Source organism: Chlorocebus sabaeus, chromosome 4 (assembly GCF_047675955.1).
Source record: "Chlorocebus sabaeus isolate Y175 chromosome 4, mChlSab1.0.hap1, whole genome shotgun sequence".
Taxonomy (NCBI): Eukaryota; Metazoa; Chordata; class Mammalia; order Primates; family Cercopithecidae; genus Chlorocebus; species Chlorocebus sabaeus.
In genome coordinates this window covers 39956997-39969194 of record NC_132907.1, presented here as the reverse complement: position 1 = coordinate 39969194, position 12198 = coordinate 39956997, and the positions used below count along the sequence as shown (strand labels likewise).

General features: G+C 37.4%; 1 protein-coding gene across 1 annotated transcript in view; it reads left to right on the top strand.

Annotated features, from left to right (window-relative positions):
- The window catches only part of MTREX (Mtr4 exosome RNA helicase), a 130759-nt gene that overhangs the window by 81377 nt on the left and 37184 nt on the right, over positions 1 to 12198 (top strand). Inside the window, exons 19-21 of the mRNA XM_038010397.2 lie at positions 658 to 786; positions 7853 to 7963; positions 10699 to 10887. Coding sequence (XP_037866325.2) covers positions 658 to 786; positions 7853 to 7963; positions 10699 to 10887 — 429 coding nt within the window. The remainder of the gene's footprint in view (positions 1 to 657; positions 787 to 7852; positions 7964 to 10698; positions 10888 to 12198) is intronic.

Genomic DNA, 12198 nt, shown 5'->3' with positions numbered 1-12198 from the left:
TGGAGGCCACATAGTCAAGTCATTGCCATATAACTTTCCTTTTATGTATTTTATGCAAAATAGATTATTTAAATATTTTTAAAAAGAATTCTGTACTGAAAAAATATCTTCTGTTATTGCTTGAAAGATACTACTCAAACATACATTATCATAGTGCAGAAGTTGTGGTGAGATCTTAGTAGTTGTTAGATCTTCAGAATTATAGCTTTATTACAGAATATTAAGGACTAAAAGACAATAAAAATTGGAACCACATTATAGAAATGCTAGCATAATAAGCAATAAAATAATCTCTTCTCAGTCTATCTTTTATGTTACTTAGAGTGATTTGAAGATACAAATTAATTTTCTGACACTGAAAATTTTAGTTTCTTAACATTATTAGAAACATTCTGTGACACACTTGACAGTGCTTGTACTATTAAATTAGAATTTATAAATAGAAAATTTAAAAATACAGAGTTATTTCTGTGTTTTCTCATCCAGTGGAACATGTTGAATCCAGAGAGACAGTTTTCGTTTCATAAAATAAATATGTGTTACACAGTTTGTGTCAGTCATAATGCTAAATGCTGAGAAAATAGTTCCTGTACAGATGGAACTATTTATGGGCCAGTTTCTTAAGAATGAATGAACATCTTCTGTTTTGTTTTTTAGCCTAACTCTGGTGAACTGGATCCTTTGTATGTAGTAGAAGTACTTCTTCGCTGTAGCAAAGAGAGCTTGAAAAATTCAGCTACAGAAGCTGCAAAACCAGCTAAACCTGATGAGAAAGGAGAGATGCAGGTTTGTGGATAACTTTCTGTCTTCAGATTTCAGATATTCTTTAACTTACTTATAATCACCAAAGTTCTCCAATGTGATGGTAATGAACATACTATCATGATCTCTAAATCAGAATTTTTCAAGGTATTTTAAGGTATATTTAAGGTAAAGCCATCTAACATATCAGTAGGATAATTAATGAGATTTGTTTTATTTTTCTTTTATCAAGTTACAACAAGATAAATCGTGACAAAGTGAAAGAAAAAGTATTCAGTCATTGAAATTTTACATGAAGCTGGATTTTACCAGGGCTGTAAAGATTTTTCGTTATCTTTGCTTGTGACTGAGTGATTTTACAGTTTGGATCCATTCATGCTGTTTATTTCCCATTCCCATGGAAATACAGGCAGTCCTGATTTAGGATTTTTTGACTTTACAACAGTGCAAAAGCGATAATCATTAAGTATTATAGAACATTAATACATTAATGAGATGATTAATACATCAATACATTAATGAGATTAATAGGCTTTGTGTTAGATGATTTTGCCCAAATGTAAGCCAGTGTAAGTGTTCTTAGAACATTTAAGGTAAACTGCACCAAGTTATGTTTGGTAGATTAGGTGTTCATGTATTAAATACGTTTTTGATCTAACAATATTTTCAACTTACAACTAGTTTATCAGAACATAACCCAATTTTAAGGAGGGGGCTCTGTAATGACTGAAGCATTATTTTAACAATGAAAAACTTCTACCCAGATTTCCTTAGTTAAAATCATTTAATTTACATGTGCTTTTATTAAATGTAAAATGTGGCGTACTGGATAGGTCTTTTACAAAAAGTCATTGCAATGAAATTTGTTATTATGAGATTGGTTTGTAGAAAGTAAAATCTACCACTGTAGTATCATAGACTTCTTCTTTGGATCGATAAATTACGGGTTTTGGAGTTGGCAGTATTTTTAAAAAGACAATTCACTGTAACATTTTTAAATGACGATTTAAATGTTTGTTTATAATTCTGAATATTACCTAAATTTTGGCTTCCTTTTCTTAGTCTTCTAATTTGTTCACCTCTAGAATTCCACCACCAAGTGAAACTTGTGTGATTTTTATTTTTTTCTAACATTTATTTTACTGACTGACTGCCTAACTATAAATGAGGCTAAAACTCCCACAGTTCGGCATATACTCGTTGTCCCCAAAGGGCCTTTAGGAGTTATTGCAAGTTGGAATAGCAAATGTGTGCCACACATCTCAACATTCTCCCTTTCTCATGGCAGACATTGATAGTAAGGCACAGCACTCTCACACTGAAAGCTCAGATTCTTCCAAGAAAATTATATAGGCAGTCCTGAAACCAAGGCAAAGTGAGGACCTTTCCTCTGCTCCTGTAGCATTTTTTATTATGTTTATTTCAGTCTATGCTGCTAAGGAAATTGGCAAGAGTTTTCCTACTCTCCCAGAGTTTATTCTTGTTATTTGTTGTCATTGGTTTGTTTTGTGATTTCTGAATTCTTTTAAGTCTGTATTTTTAAATTGTGTGTGGCCACAAAGATCTCTGCTTGGTTAGTTTAATGGTCAGCTCATAATTGTGCAGAGACTTCCTTAAATGCCTGCAATCATTAAGTTCTCCTGTCTGGCCAGGCGTGGTGGCGCATGCCTGTAATCCCAGCACTTCGAGGGGCTGAGGTGGGTAGATGACTTGAGGTCAGGAGTTCGAGACCAGCCCGGCCAACATGGCCAAAACCCATCTGTACTAAAAATGCAAAAATTAGCCAGCATGATGGTGTGCGCCTGTAGCTTCAGCTATTCGAGAGGCTGAGGCAGGAGACTTACTTGAACCCAGGAGGTGGAGGTTGCAGTGAGCCAAGATTGTGCCACTTCACTCTAGCCTGGGTGACAGAGCAGGGCTCTGTCTAAAAAATAAAAAAAGTTCCCCAGTCTTTATTTAGAGGCTTTGTATATATATTGCAGCAAGCCATCAACCCTCAGCTACACAGTTAACAACATTACCTTAGCCGCTTCCTGGATGTACAATTTCATGGTCAGACAGAAGTGAAAGCTTAGAGTCTTTTCAGGGCTTTCTTGGGCATGCACACAGCCCTGGTCATGGCCTTCTAGATTTCCAGAAATGTGTGGGAGCTTTTCTAATTCCCCATGAATGTCTTACTCCCCAGCTTTTCCTTTTAAGCTTTCTGGTTAACCTGTTGTTTGTCTCAGCTGTCATTCACAACCTCAGGCAGCCATGGTGTTAAGCAGTTGCTTCTTACTATTTTTGACAAACACATCCAGGAAAAAGGTTTGCACTGGTAAGCTCTCAGTCAGGTCACATAAAAAACAGCCTTGTGAATGGAGTCTTCCAGGGAACCATCAGACAAGAATAATGACAATTCTATGGGAATAGGCCTTTGAAGAGGTTCCAACCCTATTCTTTCCCCTCCAGTGGCTGCAATACTGGTTTTCAGTGGGATTTGCTCTTTGGTTTTCAGGCTGTTAGAAAGCTGAGGAGTGGGAGATGGAGTAGGATAAGTTAAATTTGCCACAAAGCTTCCTATTCTTACCAAAAGTCAACATTTTTCTTGATTATATGCTCACTGAATTCCTACAAGCCTTTGGTTAATTTCCAGAATTCTGAAGAAGTTGATTTTGACAAGTTTTCTCAGTGTTGGCATTGCTTTTATGGAGAAGAGGATTTTTGGAGGTCCTTACTCCACCATTTTCACTGACATAAATCCAGTTTTTTAATAGTGAATTAATCAATAGCACATTGGATAAAATAACTGTGTCTGCCATGACTTGATTAAAATTCAGTTGGTTCAAAAAACAACTTGCTTGTTTGAATGAAAAATTCAAAAACCATGTTTCAGCTGATAGTCTTGATTTGAAGAAATTATATAGCTTGAAATGTGTTTAGAATGTATTGACTTAAAACTTACTTCTTATATTGTCTACCACATTTGCTTATTTAGGGGAAAATTTAAAAGATTTAAAAGGTCTAAGGATAAAAATACTTCCTGTTATTGGTATTCTAGCAAGTTTCCACTGATTGCTCACATGGTTATTTGGACTTATAAAGACGCATCATGTTGAACCTGAATTCTGAGTTATATCATGAAAGTAATTGGGTTTAGAAAAATGAATAAACTGCCATATGCAAATATTACGATGTTTTAAAATACCTGAAATTTGATGTTTATAATTTCATGACAACTATACATTCAATTTTTAAACATTTAACTTCTTGTTTATAAAATGTCATGTTTCTAGTTAGGGAACTCTTAGGATTTCCCTTTTCTGTGCTTTAGGAGACATTTATAAATGGCCTTTGTAATCTGTTTCCTGTCATTAAAGTGTTAGTTGACCATTTCTTGGATGGAGTTTATTATGGAAAGCAGCCTTTGAAATTGGACAGTTTTTGTCTTCCTTCTGAATCTCGTCTTCACAAAATAGTTTTACTCTGTTTTGAAGGAAATTCACAGATACCTGTGCATATTGAATTCAACTACAGGTATATAAAAATACTCTTTCTAAAGCCAAGTGAATTATTTTTAATTTTTCTACCTTTTTAGATGTACCTTAGTGCATACAAATTGTGCATCTTTAACTCTGGATGCTGGCTATGTGGTATTGATAATTTATCATGTCCTGAGTCTTCTCTGTCCAAACAGTGCATCAACTGCTGGTTCACAAATTGGTGGCCCGGGACCCAATGCAGCTTACAGAATGTTGTTTCTAAAATGGATTAGACCAGCAGTCCCCAGTCTTTTTAGCACAAGAAACTGGTTTCATGGAAGATAGTTTTTCTGTGGATCAATGTGGAGCAGGGGTGGTTTGGGGATGAAACTGTCCCACCTCCGATCATCAGACCTTAGATTCTCATAAGGACCAAGCAACCTAGATCCCTTGCATGCGCTGCGTTTGCACTGCTATGAGAATCTAATGTTGCTGCTGATCTGACAGGAGGGGGGAGCTCAGGCGGTAATGCTTGCTTCCCCACCACTCTTGCTGCATGGCCTGGTTCCTAACAGGCCACAGACTGGTACCATTCTGGGACTTGGGGACCCCTGAATTAGAGAGTTTGGAAGTAAAAATAAAAATGATAGTAAAGGACTGGGCATGGTGGCTCACACCTGTAATCCCAGCACTTTGGGAGGCAGAGGCAGGCAGATCACCTGAGGTCAGGAGTTTAAGACCAGCCTGTCTAACATGGTGTAACCCCATCTCTACTAAAAATACAAAAATTAGCCAGGCATGGTGGCAGGTGCCTGTAGTCTCAGCTACTTGGGAGGCTGAGGCAGTTGAATCACTTGAACCAGAGGTGATGGTTACAGTGAGCCGAGATCGCACCGCTGCACTCCAGCCTGGGTGACAGAGCGAGACTCCATCTCAAAAAACAAAAGATAGTAAAGGATTATAACCATATGAAAATAAAATAATCGGGCCGGGCGCGGTGGCTCAAGCCTGTAATCCCAGCACTTTGGGAGGCCGAGACGGGCGGATCACGAGGTCAGGAGATCGAGACCATCCTGGCGAACACGGTGAAACCCCGTCTCTACTAAAAATACAAAAAACTAGCCGGGCGAGGTGGCGGGCGCCTGTAGTCCCAGCTACTCCGGAGGCTGAGGCAGGAGAATGGCGTAAACCCGGGAGGCGGAGCTTGCAGTGAGCTGAGATCCGGCCACTGCACTCCAGCCTGGGCGACAGAGCCAGACTCTGTCTCAAAAAAAAAAAAAAAAGAAAATAAAATAATCCATGAATCCAGAAAGAGATATATAAAATATAAAAGAAATGGCCGGCCATGGTGGCTCACGCCTTTAATCTCAGCACTGTGAAAGGCCAAGGTAGGCGGATCACTTGAGGTCAGGATTTCGAGACCAGCCTGATCAACATGGCGAAACGCCATCTCTACTAAAAATACAAAATTAGTTGGGCATGGTGGCACATGCCTATAATCCTAGCTATTCAGGAGGCTGAGGCAGGAGAATTGCTTGAACCTGGGAGGTAGAGATTGCAGTGAGCCGAGATCATGCCATTGCACTCCAGCCTGGGCAACAGAGTGAGACTTCATCTCAAAGAATAAATAAAATAAAAGTTAGGAAAGTCACCATTAGGCAACTACCACAAATAATAATTGACTATGGCAAGAATCATCCATGGATGCTGAAACTAGTAAACTGAAAGTTTAATGAAGAAATGATATTTCCAAAGTCTCTAAAGGCTCTCCCTACCAATTTCTTAATTGTAGAGAGTAAAACAGTAAATAATACTATAATAAAGAATCCTGCAGATAGCACCTTAATCAAATGATCAAAGTGATCAACATTATCTCTAATAATATTGGCTAGTAGACTGAGTAGAACAGAACATGACTTCTACCAAAAATGCATAATCTGAATCTTACGATTCCTCATGACTAGAGAAACCCAAACTGAGAGTCATTCTATAAAATAATCTTTATTATTAAAAAAAAAAAAAAAAAAAATCAAGGTCTTGAGAGACACAGAAAAACTGGGGAACTGTTCTAGATTAAAGAAGAAAGAAATGTGACATCAGTGTATGATCCTAGTTTAGTTCCATGGAGTGGTGGTGGGGAAGATAGAGTGGTATAAAAGACATTATTGTGAAAGAGGGTGAGATCTTAATATGAACTACAGATTAGATGATATCATTGTCTCGACATTAGATTTCCCTCATTTAACACTTGTACTTTATGTGTGTAGAAAGAGAACGATGAAGCAAATAGGCAAAATATAACCAATTAGTGAATTGAAATAAGGGTATGTGGGATTTATTTCATTCTTACAACTTTTCTGTAAATTTGGAAATCTGTGAAAATGTCAGTACCATAAAAGAGCAAGAAAGGTGGGGTATATTTTTAGATTAAAGAAGACTAAGGAGACATGACCACTAAATCCAGTTTGTGATCTTTGGCTGGATCCAAAAGTATAATGGTAGTAGTAATGTATGAAGGTCATTAGGGGGTCCGTGGGGAAATCTGCATAGGGATTGTATATGATATTTCCTTAGATCTTACAATATTGTAGCTTTGCAGGAGAATGTGCTTGTTCTTAACATATACATGTATTTGCTGGTCAAGTGAAGTGATTGTTGTCTGCAAGTTAGTTTCAAATGATTAAAAAAGAGGAGGAAAAGGCAGGCAGGAAGAAAGAAAAAACACCCCACCCCGAAAACTTAACTAGAGAGAGAAAAACTTCTGTTAATGGTTTGACAAACTAAACCTTTTTTGGCAAGTTTGACAAATTATTGAACCTTTCTACCTTTACAGAAAATCTAGAAAGGTTAGATAATTTGTGTAAGGTCACACAATTAGCTGAAGACTGGATTCACATGTTCAACCGCTATACCATTTTTGTTCATTAAAGCACTATGAATATATTTGTTATCAGCAAGCCAGTGGAAATTGTGTTTTCATCAGTGATCAGTGTAAAAGTAGCCGTGGGAGACAGATTTGGACCTGTGGAAACATTAACTTTGCCTCAGTTTATGGAGGCTCTCTGGATTCAAGATCAGTTGAAAGGAAGCAAAATTTAATGTTGATAATTTGCCATTTCGACAAGAGAAAGCATGGAAGAAAGTTTGCAGATAGGTGTTCTTCAAGATTATGTCTAGTGGAATATGCTGCTTTCTGTCTTTGAAATACTTCTTCATTCCTGCCCATCCAGAACTTACATGAATCTTTCTTGACCTCCTAAACCTATTAAACAAGAATCTTTCATTTTTAGTACTATAGTACCTTTATGTATTAATATTTTTGAACTGCCAAATATCTGAGACCATAAAAATGAATAGAGTGTGGCTTCTGTATTGAGGGGAGCTCTTATTTTTATGTGCCATTTATTTACCTGTTATTTAGAGGTTTGAACTAGTTTTTACTTTTTAAATACAGTCTCTATTACGATAAAAGCTTCAGGATGAGAGAATGCTTCCCAGTAATTATTATGTACTTATTATACCTGTTACATACTGTAAATGCAACTTCCTCTGTAAGGATCCAAGTTTAGGAAATAGAATATGAATACGTGCAAGCTTAACTGTAATACTGTATAACCTTTTGGTCATAGGTTGTCCCAGTTTTGGTGCATCTCCTGTCTGCTATCAGCAGTGTTAGGCTTTACATTCCTAAAGACCTTCGGCCAGTGGACAATAGACAGAGTGTTTTAAAGTCAATACAGGTATGTGTTAATTTTAAAAACTAAAATTTATATTTATAAACTAAATATAAATTTTATGTAAATACAGATAGTGTTTATAAAGAGGCAACTGAAATGCTTTTAAATATATTGCTTTCTTTCAGAATACCTATAAATACTGCCAATAGTGGCAATTATTTTTCATAAAAATAGTGGCAGCAGATTTTCATGTGGATTTGTCCTCTCTTTGAATCTACCAACAAAGTGAGTTAGTAAAGGAGGACTCAGAAGGAAAACCATTTTACTTTATTCATTATGAGTGAAAACTATAGACTGTATTACAAGTTTTATGTATAAAATCATGTACTGACAGGACTTTTAACCATTTTTTAATATAGTTAATAAATACATGAAATTGTTTAATTTTCAATAGGGAAAATTAAGATTTTGTAGTAAATTTAATTTTCTAGTAGAAACAGGGTGCAGTGGCTCATGCCTGTAATCCCAACTCTTTGGGATGCCACAGCACAAGGATCACCAGAGGCCAGGAATTTGAAACCAACCTGGGCAACATAGTGAGGCCCCCATCTCTACAAAAAATTTTAAAAATAATTTAAAAAGAAATTAGTAGGACTCAGTGGTATGCACCTGTAATCCCAGCTACTCAGGAGGCCAAGGCAGGAGGTTCACTTGATTCCAGGAGTTCCAGGCTACAGTTAGCTGTGATCACATCACTGCACTCTAGCATGTGCAACAGAGGGAGACCTTGTCTCTTTTAAGGAAAAAAAAAAAAAAAGGAAGTGATTTTAACAAAGTTATTTAGTTAATAGTTTGAAGAGCATTTACTGTGCAGTGAAGGCTCTGTACTAAAATCTGAGAAAGCAAAGATAGTAGGATGCTTTGAGTGTAGAGTACGAATTTTTAAGCTGTGTTCCGATGGTGGGCTTCATGAAATGAATGATTCTCTGACAGTTTTACAAAATTTTTATGTAGATGTGGATATCTTTTCCAAAACAATCACTTCTAGAAAGTTTTTATCACTGTTGGTCTGGTAGTAAATAAATGTATCTTGTAAGTTCATTGAAGCGTAAAGTCCCACTGAAATTGTTTTTTCTAATATTTTCAGAATAGCACAGTTTTGAGCAGAAATACACATTAATCATTATTAACTTAGCATTAAGTAATGCCATTATTTTGAAAAAAATAATTGTTTTATACTTCTGGGTTAGGTCAGTTCTCATTTTGCTAAAGTTAAAATTGAAATTAATTTGTCTGTTGGCAAATTTCAGGCTTGTCTGTATTTGTCTTAAACATCCCTGTGCTGTATCGTGTTGATATATTTCAGCTTTCACATTAATTTCACGATAACCTGAGTCTCAGTTTTGCATCATGATTTAAACAAAGTTAGACTGTTTTTTTTCTTGGTCCTTCATAGTCCTTTACATAGTCACCACATGGTGAGAAGCCACAGGAGGAAAAATTGGGGAAATTAGCCTGCCAACAGAACCCTTCAAATAATGTATAAAGATTTCCCTTTAGCTACATTAATTATACTTTTTAAACTTCAGAACCACAGTTTTAGTGTTTTCTCTGTTCTGGAACCTCACACCTGTGACTCAGTTTCTTTATATATAAAAATTGGCCAGGCTCATGTGTAAGATTTTTGCACTGACACTAGCCCCCTTTGATTAGGGCCGACATGTATCTTGAAACTGTACCATATGCACTTACCGGAGATACCAGTCTTTTGAAAGAGCTAGCATTATCTGCTCGTTTAGGACAATAATCTGCAAATGTCTTTGAACCTTTTACATTTGTTTTTTACTGTTAATGTGTTTCTCCTCCCCAATTCCCAGTTCCTAACTATCCAAATCCTATCTTATCTTTAAGGCTTATCCAAGACCCTGAAAGTTTCTCAATAGGATGCCAGCCTACAGTGAGCTATTTCTTCTGTGTACGAATATGTTTATTGCATTTAACCATTATTCATGGTTTTTTTTTAAAGCTAAAGGTCTCAGGAGCTTTTAAAAAGTCTGTACTTTCCAAGTCAATAGTGCCCTCCCTAGGCATCAACACAAAGGAAATAATCCGAAAGCAGTTGAAACATAGATGTTTAATACAAGATTACTTGTGATGGCCGGGCGCGGTGGCTCACGCCTGTAATCCCAGCACTTTGGGAGGCCGAGGCGGGCGGATCACAAGGTCAGGAGATCGAGACCATGGTGAAACCCCGTCTCTACTAAAAATAGAAAAAAATTAGCCGGGCGCAGTGGCGGGCGCCTGTAGTCCTAGCTACTCGGGAGGCTGAGGCAGGAGAATGGCGTGAACCCGGGAGGCGGAGCTTGCAGTGAGCCGAGATTGCGCCACTGCACTCCAGCCTGGGCGACAGAGCGAGACTCTGTCTCAAAAAAAACAAAAAAAAAACAAACAAACAAAAAAAAAAGATGTGATGGCAAGAAGTTACAACAATGTTATACAGTAACAAATTTATCAGTAAGTTGTGCCACATTCAGGGTTATGATCGAATTATGACTTGTAGTTTTATTAGTAAATCATAATACATCTGTAAATCATAGGATAGCATTGAAAAGGAGTTTTCAAAAACAAATGCAGGAGAAAAATGCCCTACAATTTAAATTGGCAAAAGACAAAATTATATATGTAGTATACCTTTTATGTCCATGTGCATAGAAAAAAAAAAAAAGGAAACACTGATTTGGTTTGGTCTTACTAATTTTGACTATAAGATGAAAATGAATTTTATATATTTTTTTCAGGAAGTTCAGAAACGTTTTCCTGACGGCGTCCCCTTATTAGACCCTATTGATGATATGGGCATTCAAGATCAAGGGCTGAAAAAAGTCATTCAGAAAGTAGAAGCTTTTGAGCATCGAATGTATTCTCATCCACTTCACAATGATCCAAATTTGGAAACCGTATATACGCTTTGTGAAAAAAAAGCACAGGTATGGCAGAAACTTGGTTTTTATAGTAGAATTTTATATGTTTCACTGAATAAATATGTGTTTGTCATTTTCTTGTCCTGTTGGTTTAATTGGCTAAAACAGGAAAATGTTAGCTTTTTTTTTTTTTTTTTTTTTTTTTTTTTTTTTTGAGACGGAGTCTTGCTCTGTCGCCCGGGCTGGAGTGCAGCGGCCGGATCTCAGCTCACTGCAAGCTCCGCCTCCCGGGTTTACACCATTCTCCTGCCTCAGCCTCCCGAGTAGCTGGGACTATAGACGCCCGCCACCTCGCCCGGCTAGTTTTTTGTATTTTTTAGTAGAGACGGGGTTTCACCATGTTAGCCAGGATGGTCTCGATCTCCTGACCTCGTGATCCGCCCGTCTCAGCCTCCCAAAGTGCTGGGATTACAGGCTTGAGCCACTGTGCCCGGCCAGCTATCAGCTATCTTTTAAATAAACTGTCAGCTCTGAACCTGTCAGCTCTCATCAGCAAGACAAGATAAAGTTTATTTTGCTGTAGTTTGATATTTCACATAGGATGTTCTGTTTTTTTCTTCCTTTTTAAAATTGAGATATAATTTACACAGCATAGCACTCACCCTTTTAAAATATCCAGCTCACTGGTTTTTAGTGTAATCACACATACTTGCAACCATCACCACTATGTAACTTCAGAACATTCTTCTCACCCTCTGAAGGAACTTTATACCCATTAGCAGCCACTCTCTGTTTATCCCATCCTCCAGCCCTTGGCAATCACAAGTCTACTTTCTATCTGTATGGTTTTGCCTATTCTGGATATTTCTTATAAATAGAATCATGTAATATATGATGTTTGTGTCTGCTGTCTTTCACTTAGCATGTCTGCAAGCTTTATGCCTGTTGTAGCAGTACTTCATTCCTTTTATGGCCAAATTTTATATGTGTGTGTGACAGAGTCCTGCTGTGTCACCCAGGCTTCAGTCCAGTGGCGTGATTGTGGCTCACTACAACCTCTGCCTCCCGGGTTCAAGCGATTCTCCTGCCTCAGCCTCCTTAGTAGCTAGAATTACAGACACATACCACCATGCCCGCTAATTATTGTATTTTTATTAGAAACAGGGTTTCGCCATGTTGGCCAGGCTGGTCTTGAACTCCTGACCTCAGGTTACCCATCCACCTCAGCCTCCCAGAGTGCTGGGATTACAGGCATGAGCCACCATACCTGGCCTAACTAAATTATATTTTATTGTGTGGATATGCCATATTTTGTTTACCCGTTCATCAGTTGATGGACAGGACATTTGTTTTTTTCTAACTTTTTGGCTATGATGA